This window comes from Taudactylus pleione, unplaced genomic scaffold, assembly GCF_031769625.1.
Source record: "Taudactylus pleione unplaced genomic scaffold, aTauple2 ptg000987l, whole genome shotgun sequence".
In the NCBI taxonomy this organism is placed as follows: Eukaryota; Metazoa; Chordata; class Amphibia; order Anura; family Myobatrachidae; genus Taudactylus; species Taudactylus pleione.
Window position 1 is genome coordinate 1,168,137 of NW_028285388.1, and position 26,764 is coordinate 1,194,900.

At 46.9% G+C, this 26,764-nt stretch overlaps 1 protein-coding gene across 30 annotated transcripts in view; it reads right to left on the reverse strand.

The window, feature by feature from the left end:
• The window catches only part of NRXN3 (neurexin 3), a 637,781-nt gene that overhangs the window by 45,280 nt on the left and 565,737 nt on the right, over positions 1-26,764 (reverse strand). For 21 of the 30 annotated variants that reach the window (XR_015874809.1, XR_015874808.1, XR_015874807.1 and 18 more), the window contains 4 exons: positions 17,288-17,459; positions 9,358-9,435; positions 6,778-6,858; positions 5,106-5,413 (listed from right to left, as the gene is read on the reverse strand). Coding sequence is in view for 27 of the 30 variants with exons in the window: in XM_088460844.1 (XP_088316970.1) it covers positions 5,106-5,413; positions 6,778-6,858; positions 9,358-9,435; positions 17,288-17,459 (639 nt within the window). In the remaining 3 variants the exon portion in view is untranslated. The remainder of the gene's footprint in view (positions 1-5,105; positions 5,414-6,777; positions 6,859-9,357; positions 9,436-17,287; positions 17,460-26,764) is intronic. The other 9 variants (XM_088460858.1, XM_088460848.1, XM_088460847.1 and 6 more) reach the window with 2 other exon arrangements.

The following is a 26,764-nucleotide window of genomic DNA, read 5'->3' on the forward strand; positions in this document are numbered from 1 at the left end:
GCAAAATACCCAGCATTTTCTCATGTTACCATCAGGGCTCCTTTCTATATCTGATCTGTCCAGTACCCATTATACTAATGCAATGTTGTGAATGTGAAGAATTTGTCACAGGCCTGGTGAACATGAACTCGTCATCTTTGAGATTCGCTGAGGTTAGGTAACTACTGTGCCTTTGGCACTCAGCATAGTCCCCAATGACTGCATCTTGAATTTCGTGGTGTTGGTGAACACATTGAGCGTTCTTAGATCTGGATTAATGCAAAAAATATCTGCGTTTTTTTTCCACAAGAATTACTGTGTGTAGAATCCTGTTCCCCTAAATTATTGGCGACTTGCAAATAACCTTTTGCTGCATGGGCTTTTCTTTAATCCCAGTGTCCACTGAAGGAAAAACTGCCATGAGAGATCTCTGCAGATTGTTCCCCGGAGGCAGGTCCAGGAATTCTAGCATATAGGAGCTTCCAATTACTGCTAAAGCCTATTCATCTGTGGCAGTTAAAGCCCATTCATCTAGCAATTCTGAAAGTCTCCTTCCACTTTGAATCCCTCTGACGAGTGGACCTTGTTGGCATAATTCTCAAGAGGCTCTGAAGTATCCTCGGAATTCCTTCCCTCGATGCAAGGGATTGGTGACGTTTGCTGTAGCCTCTGCCAGGACTGTAGACTATCACTGGGTGGATCTGATGCAACCAACTCCATCTGCCACCTGAAAGCTTATGGCCATCTAACATTCCAAGCCATCAACCAAGGTCACATACAATGGCTGTGCAACATATTAATATAGTGTAGGAAGTTCATTCTAGCACCCTCAGCTGATACAACAAACTGCTGAGATACAGACCAGTGTGTGCTAGAAGCACCAGTGCAGAGAGCAATAACCCAGGCAGGAAAAAGGAACTGCACAGGTTTTGACAGGTGCAGGGTGCTAGAATGAACACTAATTTGTAAAAATGTCTGTTCCAACCAAGCATGTATGTACAAATTCCCAAATAGCTCCATTCTCATTCTATGCATTAAGTGTTGCTCACCCAGTCATGCCTTCTGCACCTACCATAGGTAATAGTGGGATGTAGTGATGAGACCGGTGGCCGCATGTCCAATGGTCTCAATGCCGGCAAGGGATGTAACACAAGCGTGGAAATACAGACACCTATGTTAATCCCAACGCCGGAACGCCAGCCCGAACGAAAGTAAGTCCGGGGCACCCTTAGCGTTAGCCGCGGGGGGAGGGTTAGTATCAGGGAGTCCAGCGGTGTTAGGTTTGGGGGGAGAGATTAGGGTTAGGCACCCCTAGGAGGGAGGGTTAGCCACCACAAGGGGAGGTTAGGTTTAGGAACTGATTTTAGTTAATTGACTGGTGTCAGTATGGATTTGTAATGGCAAAAGCACAGGTGTGGAGTCTCACAAGCCCCTGGTCTCCACCAGTCAACCCTGCAAATGGATGCTGGCACTGCTAGAAGGCCTGCAGATCCCAATGGTGAATTTCCCATTAGGCATGTGCCTAGGGGTGTCACTTTCTGGGGGGCAGCACTCTCCAAAATAGGGCTAATAAACAAATAATAAAATGTGGGGTGGTTACGGCCATTAATGTTGTGCCTTGGGGAAGCCTGACCCCTAAATTTGCCTCTGGCCATGCCCCTGGATGTGATGTCCCAATGACAGGAACTTGGGAGGTGAAGAAGCGGGCTGCAGGTAAGCAAGGTGGATCACGGGAAGGGAAAGTCATGATGAACCGGGTCAGAACCAGACAGGATCAGAGCCACATCAGTACTGTACGGGGTCTGGCTGTGAGGGGCATTGCTGGGCCAGTCAGGAAATCCAAGCTACTCTTGGAGGCACAAGCACCTAAAATCTGTTTTACCGCATATTCTTGCTGTTGAACAAGAATAAACCGATGGAGAGAAACAGTTGGATCGCCAATAGTTTTAACAAGGAGACGTGAAACACATTTCAGTACTGGTAAGGAAGCTGGAGTAACAAATGGACAACTGCACCATGGTGCAACCTTCATACGCAGTACAGTACGAGGGTCTGGGTAGATAACCAATCTCTATCTCATGGAACTATTCCTCTTATCTGCAGCAGGTTTCTTAGCGAGAAGAGGCCGGGATTACGTTCCTTTTAAATGTACGGCATACTGTCAGACCATCAGAAAGCCCTAAACATGCCAACGAGAGTGGTATGTATATTTACCATTCTACCCCAGTACTCAGGATAACAAAGAAACCTCTCTTTGGAACGTTCCTCCCTCTCTTCCCCCACCCCTCCCACCTCCCCCTAGTTCTCAGACTATGGAACCAATGGTGAAAGAGTTCACCAGGCGCCAGGGAAAGCTGGCGCTACAATGCTCTGTGCCTGCCCTAAACGGTAGAGCAGGTCAGCACCGGATACCGGGCTACAACCGATGACCCATCGTCTGCATTACAAATCTTACTGGCTTTTCTAAATGCCTCTGTGAGCTGAGAGGAAGAGTCTCCGGCCATACACGTGTTTTATTTAATCTTGCAGAGTGAAAGGCTACATCTGTAAGGCAATTCTGCTCTCTCCTACCCAGCTTTATTGAACGCCGAGAGGGACTGTCAGAGTGTTCAGCTGGAGCAGACGGTATAAATCTGACTTTTTAATTGAATAAAAGTAATTATAGTGAAGCTGGGATACAGAGCAAAAAGCAGGTGGCGTGTGCTGCCGTGTGAATGTAAGTTATCTGCAGAGGTGTATGACAGAGCAATGCTCTGCAATGTCCTACTGCATAACACCCCATAGCACAACGCTACGCACCTCCTTCCACATATCCCCCCGTGGCAGAATACTCTGCACCATTATACTGCATATCACTCCATGGCAGTGCTCTGCTCCGCCCTACTGACCATTGCCCACGAAGCACAGAACTCTGCCCAATCTTGCTTCATATGGCCCTATGGCAAAATGCTCTGCACCTCCATGACACAATGATAACCCTCCATGACACGATGCTCTGAACTTTTCTAGTTCATATCACACCATGGCACAAAGCTCTGCAGCATACAAGTGAAAATTGCCCATGGCACAATGCTCTGCAACGTCCAAATGCAAAAAATGTCTGACGGGCAGATACTCTGCCCAAATGAAAATACTGTGCACAACACTGCAATTGTATTCCATACCCGCTGCGGAGATGGATCTGTGCCACTGTACACACATGGGTATAAATTCTCTGCTGAGTGACAATGGTCAGATTCTATGTGGTTCCTCAGTGTTACGGGAATTGCTGGGTCTTCTCTATGCGAATGGTTCCTATTCCATTCTGTGTGACACTGGTGCAATATCTGCAGCGATACCCTGAGAACACGGACGCCTTACCACCAAAAGAGAGACTTTGCTGCTCCTTCAGACCATCTGAGCACCCGAGCTCAGATCCACAAACAGGCTCGCTCAGAAAATGCCCAAATTAAAATGAATATTCACTCAGTCCCCCAAAAGCCTGGAGATGAATATAAATGAGCGATCCCACAAAGAAAGGAACCAGAACCAGAGCACCCTATGGAGTCTGTGAGCCCGGTCACATCTGGAGCGCTGATTAATTTATGTTTAACTCGGGAAAAGGAAAATAAATGACTACAGAACACACTGTCTCTGCTCTTCCATCTGCACCCAGAGAGAGCACAAGGCACAGTGTAAGAGACCAGCAATGATGCAAGACCACACAGGTGCCAGATGGCTAACATCATATTACTCAGTTTAGCACTTGGTAATAGCTTCATTTAATACTTATGTATGTTTAGGCATTTTACTATTTGAATATATCAAGGGTAATTCATTTACACATCGGATCTACAGAAGAAAAAGGGACCCGTGTGTTTTGTCTCTGGATCTCTAAAGCACTTGGGTAGCTCATGTTGCAAATGAGGTCAAACCAGTAGCAAGACACATGCTCTATACCAAGGGTGGGCAATTAGCGGCCCTCCAGCTGTTGTTGAACTACAAATCCCAGCATGCTTTGCAACAGTTTTAGCATGGCCAAACAGCAAAACTGTGGCAGGGCATGCTGGAATGTGTAGTTCTACAACAGCTGGGGGCTGCTTATTGTTCACTAAGCTTTACACACTGGGCCCTGTATACTGGTAGCTGCACAGGGACTGGCAGACAGTCACAGCTTATGGACTCAGCCCCGATAGTTAGTCCAGGCTGGGAGGAGTCCCAGGTACTCATTTTACTTTATATTCCATACTAAGGTTTCCAATCCCCATCTATGTTTTCATATTGCTCCCTATTAATAAGAATGAGCCCAATTATTTAGAAGAGCAAACACTTAGGATTAGGGATGTGCAGGCTCGGATAGGTTCGAGTTTGCACGTGGAGTTCGGATTTTTCCCTCCAAAAAAACGGAACTCACAACGAGGCAAAACGTCATCTTACATGGACGAACATCATCATTCCTGGACAAAAGACCAGGAATGATGATGTTCGTCCATGTAAGATGACGTTTTGCCTCGTTCTGAGTTCCGTTTTTTTGGAGGGAAAAATCCGAACTCCACGTGCAAACTCGAACCTATCCGAGCCTGCACATCCCTACTTAGGATATACCGTACTTGTGCAATTGTTGCAATATGATGAAGAACCCAGTTACTTGCCATAAATAAGCGGATCCCCAGGTGTAACCGTGCCGCCATTGTAGCAGAATGTGGTGGCGTACGCTGGCCAGATCTGTACAACTTCCTCAGCAGGATCACACAGTTCCGGCTGAACGCATCTAGCAAGCCCGGATATCCTGGATAAGGACTGTCCATTTGTGGGACAGCTCAGCGTTACACAGCACCCAGTCACCTACAAACAGCCATGATGGTGGCTGAGCTGGTGACTGTGAAGCCCTAATGACCCACTATGGGACAGTGTCAGCTCAGTGAATGGACAGACTGTTTTCTCCTAAAGTATTAATATATATGACGATTGCTCTGTAACTTTGTGTGAGAAAGACTACACTGAAGTGGCCACAGAAGTTTGGACTTCTCAACACCATGGTTACAGCTACTCCTAGACAGAGGTGGTCATCGGTTTACGGTTTCTTTATAAGCTCAGCAGAAATTAATGTACAATGCACAGAGATAATAGAAAATGACAGAACATACCATGGATCCTGGAGAAGACCGGTTCTTCCTCGTCGTCGTCGTGGCCAAGGTTGTGGTGGTCTCCATAATGGTCGTGGACAATTCGGGAGGCATGGAAGTGGTTGGCGTTGTCCCGAGGATAGAAGGAACCTCCCCCACCAGCCTCACGCTTCCACTGACGTTGATGTGGGGGTTGTGCTCTGCTGCCATGTTCAGAACCTTCAGACCATTGTAGTAGATACCCGAGAGCTGCCCTTGGAACGGCCTCCCCCTATCCTTTCCACCAACGGCTATCTGTGCTTGAGTATTGAAGATGGTCAGCGGTCGCCCTACAGTGACACAGTAGAGGAAACAAGTAACGTCATATGAGTGTTCTATCTTCATCCATGAATCTCCCAAGTGTGGGGATTTCATTGGAAACCATTTGTGGACCTGCTTTATAGAATAACCAACGTGTGACTTCCAACACACACATCTCATTACTTTGAAATAAAGGATCGCTGGTCTGTTAATGTGGACCTTATTGTGGAGAGAAATGTAAAAGGAAGAATAAAAAAATTGTACCTTTTCTCTACATTAGACTGAAAGAAAGTAACAAACAAAACCATTATGCCCTTTTAAATATATCTTTTTCACACAGAAAAAAAAATAAGGAACACACCGATCACATTTTATACTGTTCTACTCGGATTCTGTTTGTAAAATTTCCTGAAAACCGATCGGACTCATCAATTACAGGACTGACACTAAGCCGCTTTAATCGGAGAACAAACATACAGTCTGTTCAGAACGGCCCTTTGATGTATTGACCTCCTTTAATCATGTCACTGACATTAGTACACCCTGCTTTAGGAAGTGTCTAGAAGCCATTTACTCAGTTCCCAGTGTCTGTAGACTTGATAACAGTTAGGCCAAGATTCATTAACAGATCGTGCATCTCGCAGACACCGATCAATATCTCCCATTGACCTCAGTGTCCCTGGCACCTCCATGGATCCGAGGACTGTTATTTTTCCGCTTCTCCCTCCCACTTTAATGTGAAGTCATTTGGCACTTAGGAAAGAAATGGTAATAACGGAGGAAGGAAAGCAGTAAAAATAGTAAGATAAAGCACAGGAACAAGTGTGAGGCTCAGATCAAGAGTCAATGATTAGAATAGAAAGGCAGAGCCTAACAGTGGCCGGTATCTGCGCTATTCCTGCTCGCTGACGGCTTGTACTAAAACAACTGCCGCAAGGGGCCGGCTCATTTATAACGTCTGAAAAGACTCAACTAGAGACTGAAACCTGAGGCACGAGGCACTAAAGCTGTAATGTGTAGTCTTTACTGCACCACTACAATCATATAATAGGATTCATTTCCTAAGACTGTTCTGCAGCGAGTCAGGTCTGTATAGGCAGCTAAATCACTGGCAGTCTATACCAAGCTGCCATTTGGCTTGAAACACTTGATAGTTATAAAAATGTTGTTTAAAAGGGTAATAGCTGAACTCTGCTATTAAGATATGGCTTCGCCAAGCAGCACTGCTAATATTCTTCCGCGGTCTGCTTCCAGCAGCTGGTTATAGAGATTAACCCCGTTTACTGGGCAGCACGGAGCCTCTAGACCTACATTTCGGTGCTAGCAGACAGCTTCAACAGTTGGGCAACCTCCAACTTCTGACCCTACAGGACCGATTTTAGGTTATTGGTACCTTTTGCGACGCCAGTTCCCACTCTCTTGAACTCAGGGTTCAGAAGCCTGGTGCCATCTTCCATTCCTGAGATAGTGAGCCCTGGAAAACAGGGACCCCGGTATGGATAAAAAATATCTGCCAGCAGTTTCCAGAGAAACCTCAGCAGCCAAAACACAAAAAAAAAAAAAAAAAACAGGATCAGCCATCCTCCTACCACAGGCGAGGTGTGCAAAAATGCAGCAGGCTCAGTCAGCAAAGGGTGCCCAGGAATGCAAATGCAGTGCAGATGGGATTGCTGCTTTAAATGATTAACGGTGTCCCCTATGTACCAGCTGTAGACAGACATCAAACAAATCCTTAACACGGCGACTGCATTAAGCCAATCAGGAAAGGGTCTCGTGGCTTGAGGCAGTGTCCGTGGCCACAGGTGGCAGAACCAGGCTCCATCTCATCACTGAGCCTAGTTACACAGCTGGATCACGGGTCAATGATCAAATAAGGAGAAGATGGAAGAGACAGTAAAGGGTCTCCATTAGGCTTATAGATCGAATAGATGGGCAAGGCATTGCGGCGATGCAGAGAAATGGTGGCTGCAGAGTACGGACCTTACAAAGGAGATACAGAAGGTTAACAAAATAGCAAGAAGCCTGTAATTGGGCCATTACCATTAACGTTCCTTCACCATAACTCATCAGGATTATTTGTTTCATGGTTTAAATTAGGGGTGGGCAATAAGCAGCCCCCCAGCTGTTGTAGAACTACACATCCCAGCATGCAATGCCACAGTTTTGCTATTTGGTGATGCTAAAACTGTTGCAAAGCATGCTGGGATTTGTAGTTCAACAACAGCTGGAGGACTGCTTATTGCCCACCCTTGGAAGAGTTCCCTAGATCAGTCCTCCAGGGAACCCGGCCATATCAAGCCAAAGCCTCTGCGAACCAATTATTGAAAACTCTTTCAAGGTGGAAAATCTAAAAACGGAACTGAATATACAAACTCCTCTGGGCCAGCCATTTCTATGTATGGGGAAATATTGTGAGAGGAGCACGGAGAAGACCCTGTGCAGTCGTGGTGGGGGGTCACATGACATTCAGGCAGTGCACTTCCCTTCCGTGGCCAGTGGTTTGCAGTGGAAGTAGCCACGTTTGAATGAGACTGGATTAGAACCAGCTATTTACTTAACATTGTTCAGAGTCACAATTCACAGAGATTTAAGACGAGATTGTTTTACCGCTGACTTACGTACAGATCTGTCCCCGTACACCTAGCCTTTTTTCGCCATGTGAGGCTTGGTGCGACTTAGATGCTCCGCCATAGGCAGTAAAGCGTAATTTTTCACAATAATGCATTCTAGTCCCATCGCAGCCACAAACAGAAGCTGCCCAGTGGACCAGTGATGAACAGTTGGTACTTTTGATGCAAAGGAATGGGCATAACATTTTACCACTTATTGGCACACAAGCTCCTACGGTCAGTGCTACCTTGCTAAGTCCATGAGGCGCCAAGCAAGGGCTATATGGCACAATTAGAGCAAAGGTCTATGAAGACAAGTCTGTATGTATCATGTTTATAGGCAGGAAATTGTGACTAGGAAGAATATAAAGTCTGAGCCAGGTCCTTCCTCTGCAAGCTCATGCAAGTGCTTTGGAAGAACAGGAAAAAAATAAACAAAACTCATTTTCTGAGACGCTGGTTTATCAGGTTCATGGCTGGTGTGGGCATTAGATAGGGGGAATTGGTACAAATGACTGAGTGCTTCCTCAGTGTCCTGCATCTCTTACATGGTCTGATACCAGACAGCTGATATCTACAGGTCTCCGGCTGACCTATCTAGGAAAGATACGATAACTCAGGTCAGCGAGATGGACCGCGCTAGAGACAGATAGACAGATATAGAGGACAGCTTTATACAGTGACACATTATCGTGGCCTGTTAGCCAATGCCTCTCGTCACCGTCTTTTCAGAAAAACTAAAAATAAAACACATAAATAATTCAACACGAATGGAGAGTGCTGCGTTTATGAATGGAGAATCCAGTCTGAGGGATCATGCATCAGGCACCATAAAACATCAGCAGATCGGTGGGGGATGGACGGCAGGGGGGCTCATGCACGTGCCACATAACACACCTAATAGTCACCCAGATTTACATGTTAAAGGGACATGACATGGCACAGACACAATTTCAGCACATCTGTGATCGGCTGGGAGACCTCTCTGACAATCCATGGATATCGCTTATTGTTAGGCCAGTTCGGATGCTTAATCATTCCGTAATGAAGCACAATAAAGGACATTTCACTTCATTAACGCCATCGCAGGTTATGAGCCTGTTTAGTGGATTTATAGAGTAGTTATAGTTATTCATTAAAACGATTTTGGTAGAAAATGGTTTAATAAAGGCTCCTATAATCAGCATTTAGGCTTAGACGTGATAAGCTGTGTTCCCTTTGGAAAGTCAGCAAATTTAAGGTTTTATTATTATTATAGATTACATATTTTACTTTCACAGTCCCGTTAACTCTCGTGCCCGCGGAGGGCAGGGGCCATTCCATAAGCATGCGGGGGAAGGGGAACATGCAGCCAGTGTAGTTACCTTTGTCTTGCTGGCCGTCCTCGGGGTGTCTGGGTGGTTTATAGGACAGTTTCGGTTTTTGGTGTAGCTCTGTATTCCCTTAAGGTTTAAAAGACAGTATTATTAGGGATTAAAGTCTGAATTTACTGCATACCTGGTCCTACATTTCTAAAGGTCCTTGTGCTTCCGAGGTCCCAACACTGACACGCTCATGACATTATAGCCAGTCACGTCTGCTATTTATCAAATGACGCTGCTCACACATAATTTGGATAATTTGGTTGCTGTGGTCAAATTCTACAACCATTGCAGAGTATGTGGGTTTATTTATTATGAAATAATATTAATATAACGCGCCCATGTCCTGCAGCACTTTACAGAGAATGTTTAGTCGCTCACATCAATCCCTGCCCCAGTTCTTGGGTTAATTATGTAATCCTGCCCCAGTGGAGCTTACACTCTATATTCCCCATCACATGGACACATATATATATAAATATATATATATATATATATATATTATATACATACATATACTCTAGGGTTATTTTTTGTTGTTGTAAGCAGTCAATCGGCCTTATGATTATGGAGTGTGGAACGGAAACCCATGCAAACATGGGGAGAACATACACACTCCACACAGATAAAACCTTGGTCTGGTATTGAACTCGTGACCTGTGAGGCAATGATGCTAACCACCAAAAAAAGTCCCTACCATCCAATTCTTTCATATTATATGTCAGCGGGTATGGCAGAGAATAATATAAATATACATTTTACAGACATGTATATATACTGTATTATACATTGCATTCAAGGTTACGAGTAGTGTTTGTATTCAGTAGCTACAGATTGTCTGCTCTCTGGATTCACAATTGAAGTGACACTGAAAAGGGACATGTACGATAATTATTCATTATTCCAGAATGTCACATTGATCCCATAGGAGTTGCTGAGATTTAGCAGTTTGGAGCAGCAGGTGCACCGTATACATTTCCCACCTTCACTAATTGTCCCCTATATAAACACAAATAATGTTCTGTCCTGTTTGGCCTCCGATACTTATCCCCTTTCCCAAGCCTCAGGTTTCATTTACGCAAATAGTACTAATTCGCCCAATCGGTTAAAGTCCCCAGAGGCCTCCGCAGTCCCCTTTCCAGACTGGAGAAAGACGAGAGTAATTGTTTGCATGCGGCGTGAGGAATAGGCGGAGGGGGGAAAGGGGGAGGGGGGGACGGACGGCTGGTCCGCTCCCACAGGAATATCCAGAAACCGCTGCTGTGACAGAGAAAGCTACTCACTGTCAAAGTCACTTACAAGGTAAGTAACTAAATGCCCGGCGTTAGTCTCCCGGGAGAAAGCTCCGTGTCACTGTGGTGGAAAGTGTCTGGACAAAAAAACATCCTGATCTAATTGAAGCAGCTTTTTCTGCACAGGTTCATGTACTGGGCTGAGGAAATGCAAAAGGTGGGTGGATCTGGGGGTACCCACTATTCGATGGTCGTTGCGATCCATTACAGATGGCAAGAACGGCCGATATATCGTATAGTGTATGCCAAGTTTTAGACCAATGCGCAGTAGCAAAAAAAAAATTGCTCAACTGCGACGACATCGACATAGCGAGCGACTTACAATCAGGCCTAAATAATAAATGACAGCCATATATAGACGGCTGGCTGTGCCCAATACTGCTGGTGTTACACAGCACTCGCTGCGTCAGTGACGGACGGTGTCTCACGCAACAGTCTTAGGAGTCTCTAACAGAGATGAGATTCTGCAAATATCTGAGCGCAGAAGAAACAGCAGCTCCTGGAGTCTAGTGCACACAGCAGACCGAGCTCCAGGACTACGTACTTAGTGTCAGTAGCGTATGGACAAAGAATTATCTAGACTTCTCTGTCACTTTCTCAGCAGGACTGAGCAGCAATCCCAGGGCCCACTGAGATCCATCTGCTGCTTTTGTTCAAAGCTCTGATTGATTCACTGCAAATTATGACAATTATCATAGATTCCGCTGGGTTTTCAATGTACTGTGCAGGTGGTCCCATCTTTTCCGCTGCCCCCGTGGCTTAATGTGGGAGTGATCAGCTAACATTTGTCTTTCTATGAACTTTCTTTCAAATTATCAGACTGTTTCCAGATACAGCAGAATATTTGGGCCTCTCTCCTAAAGCCAGACCACTTCTGTCTTCCCCTACATATCCTCTAGCACAGGCCTCTACCCTCAAACTCCTCCTAAGACATCTCTCTTCCTAACATACTAACACAGACCTCTCCCGTCATCTCTTCCAAACACCTAATACACAGCTTTCTCCCCTATATCTCCACCTAACACGCAGCTCTCTCCCCTCCATCTCCTCCTAACATACTAACACGCAGCTCTCTCCCCTCCATCTCCTCCTAACATACTAACACACAGTTCTCTCCCCTCAATCTCCTCCTAACATACTAACACACAGCTCTCTCCCCTCCATCTCCTCCTAACATACTAACACGCAGCTCTCTCTCCCCTCCATCTCCTCCTAACATACTAACACACAGCTCTCTCTCCCCTCCATCTCCTCCTAATATAGTAACACACAGCTCTCTCCCCTCCATCTCCTCCTAACATACTAACACACAGCTCTCTCTCCCCTCCATCTCCTAATACCAACACACAGCTCTCTCCCCTCCATCTCCTCCTAACACGCAGCTCTCTCTCCTCCATCTCCTCCTAACATACTAACACACAGCTCTCTCCCCTCCATCTCCTCCTAACATACTAACACACAGCTCTCTCTCCCCTCCATCTCCTAACATACTAACACACAGCTCTCTCCCCTCCATCTCCTCCTAACATACTAACACACAGCTCTCCCCTCCATCTCCTCCTAACATACTAACACGCAGCTCTCTCCCCTCCATCTCCTCCTAACATACTAACACGCAGCTCTCTCCCCTCCATCTCCTCCTAACATACTAACACGCAGCTCTCTCCCCTCCATCTCCTCCTAACATACTAACACGCAGCTCTCTCTCCTCCATCTCCTCCTAACATACTAACACACAGCTCTCTCCCCTCCATCTCCTAACATACCAACACACAGCTCTCTCCCCTCCATCTCCTCCTAACACACAGCTCTCCCCCCCCATCTCCTCCTAACATACTAACACACAGCTCTCTCCCCTCCATCTCCTCCTAACATACTAACACACAGCTCTCTCCCCTCCATCTCCTCCTAACATACTAACACACAGCTCTCTCCCCTCCATCTCCTCCTAACATACTAACACGCAGCTCTCTCTCCCCTCCATCTCCTAACATACCAACACACAGCTCTCTCCCCTCCATCTCCTCCTAACATACTAACACACAGCTCTCTCCCCTCCATCTCCTCCTAACATACTAACACGCAGCTCTCTCTCCCCTCCATCTCCTCCTAACATACTAACACGCAGCTCTCTCTCCCCTCCATCTCCTCCTAACATACTAACACACAGCTCTCAGGAAAAAACAGAGCCCTTCACTTTCTCTCTCCTCCATAAGGACAGAACCCCTCACCGGTCTCCTGACCTACCCTAACTCTCAGATCTCCAACTCCTCATAACACGGACCTCTCCCGTCAATCTTCGCCTAATACACAGATTTCTACCCTCCATCTTACTAATACACAGGCATCAGGATCCACAGACACCTTCACCTGTCTCCTAACACACAGACATCAAAGACACACAGTTATAGACTAACAGAGTATCAGACCCTCCACAGATCCAGCTTCTGATTCCTCTTTGCTCTGCATATGTTCTCTATAAATCCCCCTGCAGTAACACTGTCCCTGAAGCTCCGTTCTCTCAGCCTAGCAGAAGGTAGTGTGATCTTCCTCTGCTCTCCTGGTGGCAGTGTCTAATCTCTGGATTACTCGGAAGTTCACAGCCTGCCCCGAAAAAGCTTATCAGCTTCCGAGAAGCTTTTACAGAGAGGAGCAAAGAGGCTCTTTGATAGCGGTAATTGTATTCAGCTTGTCAGATCACAGGCAGGAGAACAATGATCCGCGAGATCAGGAATAGCGGCAGTAATGAGAGAGAGTTGTAATGTGCGGTACAGTAAGTGCCGAAAAGTTATTCTTTTACTCATTTTAAATGAAGGGAGTTTGGTAAGAAGGTAATCATTAGAGCTGCGTGCTGTGAATACGGGCGGATTTACTACGCTATTCATGTAACACATTGTGAAAATGGACACTTTAGCAAAATGTAACTTTATGCACAAAACGCAGAACCCTATTAAGAAGCCATTGTCAGAAGAGGAACATAGAGAGATCATTCAGATGGCCGGTCCGAGATGCTGTCACAGGGCTGCACTGGTCTTCAACAGGAAACATGGCAAGATCACCACACACAATACTGGCCGTCCGACCCGGCTTATAGACCCCTTTCACACTACCAGCAATTACCCGGGATATTGCTCAGTGTGCAAGGGCCCAGATGAAATAACCCGGAACCATGTGACCCAGGATCAGGTCACAGCATAGGTTGCAGTGCTTGGAGAGATCTCTGGCGGTGACGTCATCGGCCCTGCAATAAGCCGGTTTGTGCTGCGAGGCTGAAAGGGGCCAAGCCGGGTCGCACCTGGAATGGACCAGTGTACAAAACCTACTGTTTTTATTGCACTGCTTGTAATAAATTGTTTTAAACTTTAAACCATCTGTATAGCAATTGCTTGGGATTAAATGTCCCTATGAATGGTTTTTAATTCCAATTATTTGGTTTTACTGCAGTGTAATTTTATCACACAAGGTTTTCTTTTCATTTACATAGATCGTATCATTTGATGGGTCTTTTGTCCAAATAACTAGGAACAAGATAAGCTATTATTTTATTTTATATTAATATCTAGCTTGCTGGGTTATTCCCATGCAGGAGGCTGCCATGTTAGGGAGCAGACAGACAGCTATGCCGAGTAATTGGCAGGGATCTCACACCAGCCTGACAGACTGAGACACATCATATGCAGTGATAACGAGACCATAATAGGAGGAGATAATAGCTTATAGACGTGCAATGCCAGGATCACGCTACACAATGTCATTTACATATAGGTTTCATATCGGAACTATCCAATTGGGAAGAGCGACGACACTTAAATATCTGTTCTGTCCAAATGCTTGTTCCATGTGGCCCATTAGCCCCTGTGGTAGAACGCAGAACGCAGGACATGGATCGTACTGTAAGTCATGGTCTTTAGAGAATATGCCATGTAGCAAAATAAACTCACAATGATGGGTCCAACCGTGACCACCGATGCCAGTGGGAGGAAATGGAATCCATCCCGATTACTAACTCATCTTCTCGTACAGATGTGTGTGTACCTATATATCTCTACTGTATATCTATATAATTCTGTGTTCTGGTAATGCCAGTGGTCGCTGTGTACCCGACAGAATGAAATCTGCCACCCTCACTTTTTAGCAGCTTCACCCAATTCTGATGTTTAGTTACTTGTTACTATACTAGGTGGGTTCTGCCCAGATTTAAGACAGTTTCTGGCTCTCGAGAAATCACCGAAAACTTTCACTTACTTGAAATGAATGAATGGACCGATCAGCTATTTAGGAAACAATTCCATTGTTAAAGTGGACAGATTGTGATCATTTCTCTAATATATTTCTTGGCAGGCTCTAGAAATGCTGACTTACCCCATAATAGTCAATGCTAAGGATGCACTTATTTACCATGGAGACGCACATAGCACATGTCCGGCATCTTTGGAAATTACATTCTGCCCTTCATGGAAAAATAACCGAGATAAACCATCCTGATATTGGCAGGGCCGATGCAAGGTTTCCGGGTGACTAGGCGACATTTCACCAACCGCCCCTGCTCCCTCCAATTCATAATATGCCACGTGTCAGTCTCCCCAGTTACACAATATGCTACACAGCAGTGTCCCACATTCATATATACTATATAGAATATTACACACAGCAGAGCACCAACATCATAATAACACTACTGTAAATTCATTATATGCCACCCAGCTGTGCCACAAATTCATTATATGCCACTAAGCCATGAATTATGCCATTTATTTATTTTATGTGGACCCAACGGCGCCCTCCAGTGGCCGGTGCCCCTAGGCGGCTGCATAATGGTAGCACCGGCCCTGGATATTGGGAATATCTGATGCCCTCTCACCAGGTGCTGGTGCACACAAATAGGACAATGTCCGTATTACACTGCAGCTCACCGCCTGTCACATTACTTTGTGTAGCCTGCAATGAGCAACTATATAATGACAAGAAGCAAAGCCTGTATAACTCATTGGAGGTCTAGACGCAGGTGAAACGGCTTCGTAATAAAACCTTTTCATTTATTTGCTTTATTTTGAGACAATTGCTGCAGTGTTTCATAGTCTTAGAAAATATCTTTCCTCCGCCTATCATCTCCTGGTGATTAATTTTTGTGACCCCAGTCTATACAGAACCCTGGTGGTCTCACTGATTAGAAAATCACTTGTACTTCATTAGTTTTCTTGCATTTATGGCCATACACTGATCCCTTTGAAAGTACACTGACTCCATCCCTATGGATAAATGTCCGTTCTGCTTTCCAAACACTTTCCACACTCTAAATCCATCCACCTTTACCGCCTCTTGCAGTCTTCTCATGAACAACTGCTCCTGTGAAAGCACAATAAACCCTATAACCGTCACTGGATTTACAAGTGACATTTTGGGTCTGTGAATATCGTTGATGGATGAACAGACCAAAAATAATGTGAAAAGAAAAATTCCTCAGTCAGTAGCACAACTACAGAGCTCGGCCCAAGTGTGAGCGTTACTGCTTTCTCCTGTGAGTCTCACTATTTCATTGTGCTGGAGGAATTGTAACAACTTCACTATGTTGTCCTATTAACATGGGGAACCTCAGTACTATGTAATCCCTTCTCCACCATGTGAGACACTCCCGTACAGTGTAATCCTTTCTCCAGCACACGAGAACCCTCTCTACAGTGTAGCCCCTTCTCCACCACACGAGGACCCTCTCTACAGTGTAGCCCCTTCTCCACCACACGAGGACCCTCTCTACAGTGTAGCCCCTTCTCCACCACACGAGGACCCTCTCTACAGTGTAGCCCCTTCTCCACCACACGAGGACCCTCTCTACAGTGTAGCCCCTTCTCCACCACACGAGGACCCTCTCTACAGTGTAGCCCCTTCTCCACCACACGAGGACCCTCTCTACAGTGTAGCCCCTTCTCCACCACACGAGGACCCTCTCTACAGTGTAGCCCCTTCTCCACCACACGAGGACCCTCTCTACAGTGTAGCCCCTTCTCCACCACACGAGGACCCTCTCTACAGTGTAGCCCCTTCTCCACCATGTGAGACACTCCCGTACAGTGTAATCCTTTCTCCAGCACACGAGAACCCTCTCTACAGTGTAGCCCCTTCTCCACCACACGAGGACCCTCTCTACAGTGTATCCCCTTCTCCATCACACGAGGACCCTCTCTACAGTGTAGCCCCTTCTCCACCATACGAGGACCCTCTCTACAGTGTAGCCCCTTCTCCACCACACGACGACCCTCTCTACAGTGTAGCCCCTTCTCCACCACACGAGGACCCTCTCTACAGTGTAGCCCCTTCTCCACATGTTACTACACGGTCATTGCATATTTCAATTCAAACATTACTGACAAGTTTTTATTTCATTTTTTGGGATTGTGGCAATGACCCGGATGCATTAAACCTCCCCCACTCCTCCCCCCTTTACGCCAATTCTGAGAATGTGGTGCATTGAGTAGCAATCTTCCACTTGTCTCACTGCGCCGATCACTATACATATCAGGAATATTTCCCGAGCTAAGAGAGAAGAGGAAACATGACTCATGGCTCAATGACTCTGCCCAGGGAATGGTCACAAATCTCTACACTGAGCAGTGCTACAGGAAGCGCTAATGTAGTGTGGTTACCTCCTGGGTAGTACTCGTTGACTGGCCAGTTGTCCACTTGTAAAGTTGCATTTCCACCATTTCGGGTGTACTTCACCACGTGGTATATGCCATCATTAACCGGGGTACTGTCTTCCCGAATGGAGATGTCCATTAACCCGATGTTAAAGGTGACACCAACTTTGCCCTGCTCCTGCGTAGAAGAACAAAACATACATTAATAATGCATACTACAATACAACAGTCCATGCACACATCCCTGCCCAGTCATTGCATTCCTTACCGCACCTGACAGCATAGTGCAGGCTCAGTACAGCACATGCACACATCCCTGCCCAGTCATTGCATTCCTTACCCCACCTGACAGCATAGTGCACGCTCAGTACAGCACATGCACACATCCCTGCCCAGTCATTGCATTACTTACCCCACCTGACAGCATAGTGCACGCTCAGTACAGGACATGCACACATCCTCTGACCTTACTCAGGAATTACTAACCTCATCACACGCAGTAATTACACGAGTAAGGTCAGAGCTGTGTAAGTGTGTGTGAGGATGTGATGGTACTCCATGTTACTGATGGTCTCTCAGTCTTGTGTAATCACTGCGTGTGATGAGGTTAGTAATTCCTGAGTAAGGTCAGAGCCTGTGTAAGTGTGTGTGAGGATGTGATGGTACTCCATGTTACTGATGGTATCTCAGTCTTGTGTAGTCACTGCATGTGATGAGGTTAGTAATACCGGAGTAAGGTCAGAGCTGTGTAAGTGTGTGTGAGGATGTGATGGTACTCCATGTTACTGATGGTCTCTCAGTCTTGTGTAATCACTGCGTGTGATGAGGTTAGTAATTCCTGAGTAAGGTCAGAGCCTGTGTGTGTGTGAGGATGTGATGGTACTCCATGTTACCGATGGTTTTGCAGTCTTGCTAAGTATTACGGTTGTTTGTAAGATCAGGTGGGCGTCCTTATGTTGTGCTGCGAGGGCATAGCGATCGCAATGGATTAGCATATCATCGCAGTGAGACTGCGTGCGTTACTGCAGTTGAATCAGACAGAGTTGACTAGAATTAATTATGTTACTTTAATTTAAAGGATTATTATTATAGTGGTTTTCAAAGCTCTGGAGAAGGATGTATGAGGAATCCCATAGTTACCCTTTGCAACCCATTCACAGGGGCTCTTTGCTCCAACTACTTTCTTACTAAAGGGGGTTAAAGAGTCCCTCTGCCAAGTCCTAATAGTAACATAGTAAGACCCTGAATACATCTAATAATTTTAGTGTAAATGTTCCGGTTTCATCCTCAGCTGCTGCGCTGGTTACTGCTGCTCAGGGACCAATCTAACAACTCTTGTAGATAAGAATCAGAAGACATCTGGGATCCAGCGAACACAGCATCATGCTACATGACCCTGCTTCTATCACAATAGAGAGGAAGGATTTGGGGAGGTTTGTACAGTAGCCAGGGCTCCCAACACATTCAGTTCCTGTATAACGACTGCTTTATTGTACCATTATCTCCGCCTTCTGCCTCTACACGGTCGTCATCTCTATTGATGCATACACACGAACCAACTTAAAAGAACGATATATATGCGTGATTGTTTATATCGTTCTTTTTTTCCCAACCCCTCTAACGACCAAACGATGGTCGATGCGCGGGCACGGATGGTCGATATCGACCAGGTTAGCCCGTTTGTTCTAGGGACCCGCGATCGTCGATCGCAGGATTGTTAAGTCGTTAGGGGGTTGGTGCATGTTGCTGGATGTTCGATATCGAACATTCAGCACATGCACGACTATCACACAACAACATCTGATCGTTGTCTGATCGCCCCGTGTGCGTTCACAATATTGGATTCTGATGTAAGATATGCAGTAATCCGGACAGAGGAAGTTTGGACTTTGCTGTGACTGCCATGCAGGTGGCAGCTCCTTATACAGATACCAAGTGTAACAAACTGGTGCAAAAAAGTCAGCAAACCCAGCTCTGGGAAACAAAAAGATATAGATGTCAGGAAAATAGTCTAAAATAGGTGGCCAAAGCCATAAGCAGGAGGTTACAATGAAATCAGAAATTCAGCAGGCAAAGTAATAGTATAGTATACAATCCGGGTCAATAGCAGGTTCACAGGAGCACTGGAGACTAAGCAATGACACCTAATACTCTGTCAGCTTGCAGCAGCTGGAGCACAGTTTAAAGAGGCTGCTACAATTGGAATCTGATGCAGGCGGTCATATAACTGCAGAATACATGTTCTGGGGGGATGCGCCACCACCATGGAAAAGAAAAGTGGGGACAGCACAAGAAGCCAGCGTCGCGCTCTAGGGGGAAACATTTCGTGACACTTTCACCTTGGCCCCCTTCCTCAGGGCACCACATCCCTCAAACTTCCATCGCTCATTGAGGGGAAGTAGTTTGAAAGTTATGAAGAGGCTCTCACAAGACCCAAAGATGTATTTCAGTATGTCCTGCCCAATAGTGCTAGTGTAATCCGGTTTGTTTACCACAGTACCGCAATGGGAAGATGACAGGACAATGGTCACAATGGCAAGACGTAACATCCCTTCATTATTTCTCTACAGTGCAGAGGAGCAGTGGCGTAACTAGGGCATGGCGAGCGGGGCACGTGCCGCGGGACCGGCGGCGCCGTCGGCCACGGTACCGGCCGCCCTAGTTAGCCAGTGTAGTGCCGACCGAGTAAGTGCGGTCAGCACTACACATTTACACAGGACCGGCGCTAGGCTTCCCAGCGCCGGTCCTGTGCTGCACAGCTGAGCCCCTTCCCTCTCCCTGAGAGCTTGCCCAATAGTGCCAGGAGGAGGGTGGCAGGCGGGCTCATGCTGTGCATTCTAACACACACATCGCCGCCAGCGTGTTGACGATGTCTGTGTTAAACAGCAGCCAATGAGAGTCAGACAGACTCTCATTGACTGCCGCAGCGCCCACTGTAAGAGCCGGCTCCCTTCCAGCTCCTGCAGTGTGTCATGGGAGAGATGTCAAGACGTCTCTCCCATAATGCAGAGCGCCAGCCCTGAGGACTGATGTGCGGAGGACGGCGGGAACTGTAGCGTGGATTCAGGTAAGTATTTTTCTTTTATTTATTGTTTTATTTTCAGTGTGTATTTGTCAGGGGGGGGGGTTCTATAATGGGACACTAATACTGGGGGCACTAATGGAGGGGACCTACACTGGGGGCACTAATGGAGGGGACCTACACTGGGGGCACTAATGGAGGGGGGACTACTACAGGAGGCACCACTGGGGGAAGACCACTACTGGGGACACTCCATCGGGGACCATTACTGGGGGCACTGCATAGGGGGGAAGGGGGGGACCGCTACTGGGAGCACTATATAAGGAGCACTGCATAGGGGGGTCTTCTACTGGGGGGCACTATATAAGGGGCTTACTACTGGAGGCACAAGGGACACTGCACTGGGGGCACTGGATAGGGGGGACTACTACTGGGGGCACTGCATAGGGCGGACCAATGGTTTCACAGTCTTGCTAAGTATTACGGATGTAGTAATCCCCCTTATACAGTGCCCCATGTGGACCACTACATGGGGTAAATTAAAGTAACATAATTAATTCTAGTCAACTCTGCCTGATTCAACTGCGATAACGCACGCAGTCTCACTGCAATCGCTATCCTGTCGCAGCACAACACAAGGACGCCCACCTGATCTTACACACATCCGTAATCCTTAGCAAGACTGTGAAACCATCGGTCCGCCCTATGCAGTGGTCCGCCATATGCAGTGCCCCCAGTAGTGGACTACATGGGGCACTGCATAAGAGGGACCACTACTGGGGACATTGCATACTGGGAGTACTGTATAAGGGGCACTACTGGGGGCCTGCATAAGAGGGACCACTACTGGGGGCACTGTATAAGGGGCATTACTGGGTTTAAGGTGCATATGGAATGGAAAGGAATGTTCAGAGTGACGAGAAAGGGGTATGTGTCATGTTGACATGCCCTATTTTTAAGTGGCCACGCCACTTTTGACCACACCCATTTTTCGCCACAAGCGCTGAAGGCGCGCGCATAGGGGGGGGGTTCCATTTTTACATTTACTCTGGGCTCCAAATACCCTAGTTACGCCACTGCAGAGGAGTATTGTACGTTCCAACCTACATAAGCTACTGCTGTCCTACAGCTCTACACCAAACACGTCATCATCCAGACCCATTGTCCTGTGAGATTAAGCTTTGGATTTATTCTTTTTTCTCACATGCCCACCATTGGTTGAACATTATTTAACGTCTATAGTGCACTTTTAGTGCCCACAGTCCATACAGGAACTTATCGCCACAGTCTCAGACGCCGGTAAGAGGATCCAATGCAGCATCTCGTTCTCCGGGAGCGTTAAACCTTGTCATTTTGCTTGGCGAATTTGTTTACCTCACCTGCTCAACGTCATCCTTGGATAATGATATGAGAAAACAGAAAAGCCGCGATCGCCACCTCCCCCCTCATACGCAGCCAGGCGCTTTGCAGGGTAAAGAATGCTGGAAGACGAACGAGGATACACAACCGCCGGACCGAGAAGAGAGTGACTAGGACAGAAGACCTGCAACGCCTGTCTCTCCGCATGAAAGCAATTCTGTTCTTGAGAGTGAGGAAAAATACCTGGGGAATTAGAGGTGGATTACACATGATTACCCGAAATTTGTCAGCCTTGTGATCTGCGCCTATCAAACCACCCACGCACTAAAAGATCAGTCAGTCATTCTGGAGGATGCATCCTACAAGAGGCTTTTAAAGCCCTTCCCTAGCCATTTGCTCTGGAGTGCTAGGGCAGCCTCACTAGAAGAGCAGAGGCCAGAGGCAGGAGTATCAATAGCATGAGGAAGAGAGAATGTGGGGGGGAGTAGAGACCGGGGATGCAATCAGAATGTTTTGGTTGCTATCAAGGTACGATATAAGTCAGGCGTTCCAGGCACCTGTACACAGGAAGCAGACAGTGCCATTTCCCTATACAGCACATGCAGACACTATATAAGAGAAAAGCTCAGACAGGTTAAGCAGAGAATGAGAGTCGGAAAAATCCAACTCTGCACTGACCGTCCCCGGGGTCCCCTCACCTCGCTCTGCCAGTGACAACTCCTGACAGCCCATCACCATCAAACTTTAATAAATCCAAGCTTTGCTTATGCAGAAGGAAGCGCCAACTTCCACCAAAACAAACGTAAAACGTAACGGTTAGGGGTGAAATTAATTCCTATTCCCACAATAGCGTTTTGTAAGCACTCAGCAATTATGCAGTAAAATAAACAATTAAAAACAAATAAACTTGCTGTAAAATATCTTTGTTCGACACAAGATCGAGTTATTAAGGAAAGTACGGGGTGGAAGGGGTGGGCAGGAAGCCAGCGGACGCTCAGGTTTAGCCTGTAACGCTTCCATGAAGAAGGATATGTGTCGTGAACCATTTTGATGTAAAAACCAGTGTACAGACATGTGGATAGCGCCCATCAGACCGCGCTGTGCGCCAGGAACTGACTCCATCTTGTCATGCACAGAGCAGGAGACTACAGTACACGTATGAAATAACTTCTGGGCCCCTAGATACGGCTCAATCAATTCTCAGTCCTTGTACAATGTCTGGCAGCAATCCATTTCTCATTAAGCACAGGCCCTGGCAGGACCCTAGTGCAGCTTGTCAGGAGATCATGATGAATCTGTCTGTAATTAGGCACTTTTGGGTTAATCAATTTCAATTTCTACCTTGACTGCAACACAGGAAATCAGCGAGCCCCTTGCTGCATGGTGCCACCTATACACAATGCCAAATCTGTTCAACAGAGAGATGGGTATCTGAAGTCTGTATGGTTACGGGTCACATATATACTCGGAGTGTGTGCAGGGAGGGTCACCAGGTAAAAACCCACGGGAAGCCGTAGTCCCAGGGATGGACGCCACGCATCAATAGCAGCGTCTGGGTGATAAATCCTCTGCTGCCTCTGGAACAGGTTGATAAATTGCCCCGTATAGTATTGACAGGTTATGAGCGGATGAACCCTGGAAGGCTGAAGGCATCCGCACACCGATAACTCTCATTTCTCATGTTCATCACCGGTCAGTGGCAGAAATATTACAGACCCTTCCTTAAGACGCAGCCGTCAATGGGGTACATCCTGCAGAGCGTGTAAGCTGCCTTTTCCAGCAAACACTGCTACTATATACCGATGTGTCCGCAATACGCCACGCAGCGAGACATGCCTGGCATGAGTGAGCCGCCAGGTCCAGTGCTACACTGCTAGCATCGGGGGGTCTTTCTGCCGAAAATACATCTAAGTCGCAATACGATGTGACTAGGACGCACCAGCAGACTGCCGCTTAGTCTGATATGCGACACTTGTATATCTGTGTGCACCCGAGTCTGTATACGGAAATGGTCGTGGAATAAAGCTGCGGCCGCCACATTGTAGCACTTGGCATGCTGATCCAGAGATGCAGTCGCACACAGAATACATGTTACATGTCAGATCAGCACCGCCTTCCGGTGCGTCCTAGTCGCATCGCAACTTCGACATGTAACACATTTTCGACCAATAAAAAGATGCAAAGAATACGCTCGACGCTAGCAAAGTCACACGGGACCTGGCGCGCTGAGAGGGTCAGTTTGGCGCGACTGCAGCAAAGATGTGCGAGGACATATCTACACCCCCAAATCTACACGGTCACAGATACGCGACAATCCCAGGAGCCTGGCAGCCAACGCGCCAAAAATGTTTTATGAGCGGCGTCTTAGTAGCACCCATTCACGTTATGTATAATTGTCTTTATAAAATAAGCCACACCAGACCCTTTACTGATTTGTCATACTGTACAGATCTATAAAATCACACATAGTTACAAAGGAAAAGAGACAGGGGTTAAAAATAGGGACAGTTTCAAGATCTGTCATTTAGGTTTTGGGCCCCAATAAATGTAACCAAAAATTTTTTTTCGCATAGTCCTGCACTGTAATAACCAGTGATGGAAACTGGCGCTGATAATGCCCAATAAGGCTGAAACCGCACTACGCACGTTGTATATATGGCTTATAGACCGATCCTGTAATAACCAGTGATGGAAACTGGCGCTGATAATGCCCAATAAGGCTGACACCGCACTACGCACGTTGTATATATGGCTTATAGACCGATCCTGTAATAACCAGTGATGGAAACTGGCGCTGATAATGCCCAATAAGGCTAACACCGCACTACGCACGTTGTATATATGGCTTATAGACCGCTCCCGTAATAACCAGTGATGGAAACCTGACACTGATAATGCCCAATAAGGCTAACACCGCACTACGCACGTTGTATATATGGCTTATAGACCGTTCCTGTAATAACCAGTGATGGAAACTGGCGCTGATAATGCCCAATAAGGCTGACACCGCACTACGCACGTTGTATATATGGCTTATAGACCGATCCTGTAATAACCAGTGATGGAAACTGGCGCTGATAATGCCCAATAAGGCTGACACCGCACTACGCACGTTGTATATATGGCTTATAGACCGCTCCTGTAATAACCAGTGATGAAAACTGGCGCTGATAATGCCCAATAAGGCTGACACCGCACTACGCACGTTGTATATATGGCTTATAGACCGCTCCTGTAATAACCAGTGATGGAAACTGGCGCTGATAATGCCCAATAAGGCTAACACCGCACTACGCACGTTGTATATATGGCTTATAGACCGATCCTGTAATAACCAGTGATGGAAACTGGCGCTGATAATGCCCAATAAGGCTGACACCGCACTACGCACGTTGTATATATGGCTTATAGACCGCTCCTGTAATAACCAGTGATGGAAACCTGACACTGATAATGTCCAATAAGGCTGACACGGCACTACACACGTTGTATATATGGCTTATAGACCGATCCTGAATGCACGGTTTGCCCATACTGTACATAGACGGAACTGCAGGTATCTGCCGACAGTTATGTAAGAGTTAATTCTCTTTTTATGCCAACTCTGCAGAGGACACACAAAATCTTCATTAATTTCTTTTATTTTCACCATCCTCACTGGCACCGATCACGGGTCATGTTTTACTGTAGCGGCATATAAATCCTTCCCAGGAGATGAATCCGAACAAGGAGAGTATTCTGTATAAAAGTATCTTGGATACTGTTAGTTCTCATCCTGACTATGGGCCTGATTCAAAGCCACTCGTAAGTGGCCGCACGTTCGCTCCGAGCGATGTTTGCCCAACTGCGCATGCGTACGGATCGTTATGCGCATGCGCGAACCAGTCAGTGCGGTCGAAATTCATGTGCTCGCAAAATAGCGAATGCCTGATAATTTGAGTGACAGAAAGAGGCGTATGTGGGTGGTAACGGGGGAAGGTGCTTGAAAACGGGGAGTGGAGATCCGATCGCAGGCGTGCTTAAAGGTCAAAACGGGCGTTTTAAGGGTGTGCATAATTAAAACAGCAGCGTCATTGACAACGTCACTTGGTTGTTTTATAGCCAGAACTGCTCGCAAAATTGTGGTAGGAAAAACCAACCCCAAGAATAACGAGCAGTTCATACCCTGGTCGATGTACTCGATTAATCTAATAAATAGCGGACATGACGTAGGCTGCGAGCGGCCAGGGGGCGTATTTTTTAAAAAAACGACCGCAAGTTTGGTTCGCTCGTTCAGACCTAGAGGCGTGAACAGACCGAAAAGACCGAACGGTTGATTTGAATAGCCCTTATTTTCTGGACGAGCGAGCGCTAATTGCGTCCAGCTCTGAATCAGGCCCTATGTCAAGTGTTGTGTGCGGGACCTCAGCTTTCCACACACTACACAGCCTGCAGACTGCCCGATTGTGGGCACTGCCCTGGTAATTACTCAGTCATAGTTCAGCCGATACCCTACTCTCTGTCCCCAGGAGACCTGGGCACGTGCGGAGCTCACAGCCCATTCCCCACGCTAATACTTTCACATCAAAAGAGCATTACACAGCCACTTGGATCTATCCACCCTGTAAGTCAGCTGGTGCCATTCCCTGAGGGTACATACACAGGGGGCAGCTGCCAGTGTACCTTCTCATATTGCCAAGGGTGATACTGGGCAGGAGTGTGGTATAAAAGATCAACAATGTAAAGGTCGACAGTCACCAAATGACCAACATGCAAAAGGTCGACGCGTTCAAATGGTCAACACAAAAAAATTGTCATCAGTTATTTATTTAACCCTAAACTTCCCCCTAGTGCATAGACCTAACTAACCCTCCCCAAAGTGCCTAACCCTCCCCCAAGTGCCTAACCCTCCCCGTCCCCTCCGGCAGCCTAACCCTCCCCCAAGTGCCTAACCCTCCCCGTCCCCTCCGGCAGCCTAACCCTCCCCCAAGTGCCTAACCCTAACCGTCCCCTCCGGCAGCCTAATCCAAGTGCCTAACCCTAACCGTCCCCTCCGGCAGCCTAACCCTCCCCCAAGTGTCTAACCCTAACCGTCCCCCCCGGCAGCCTAACCCTCCCCCAAG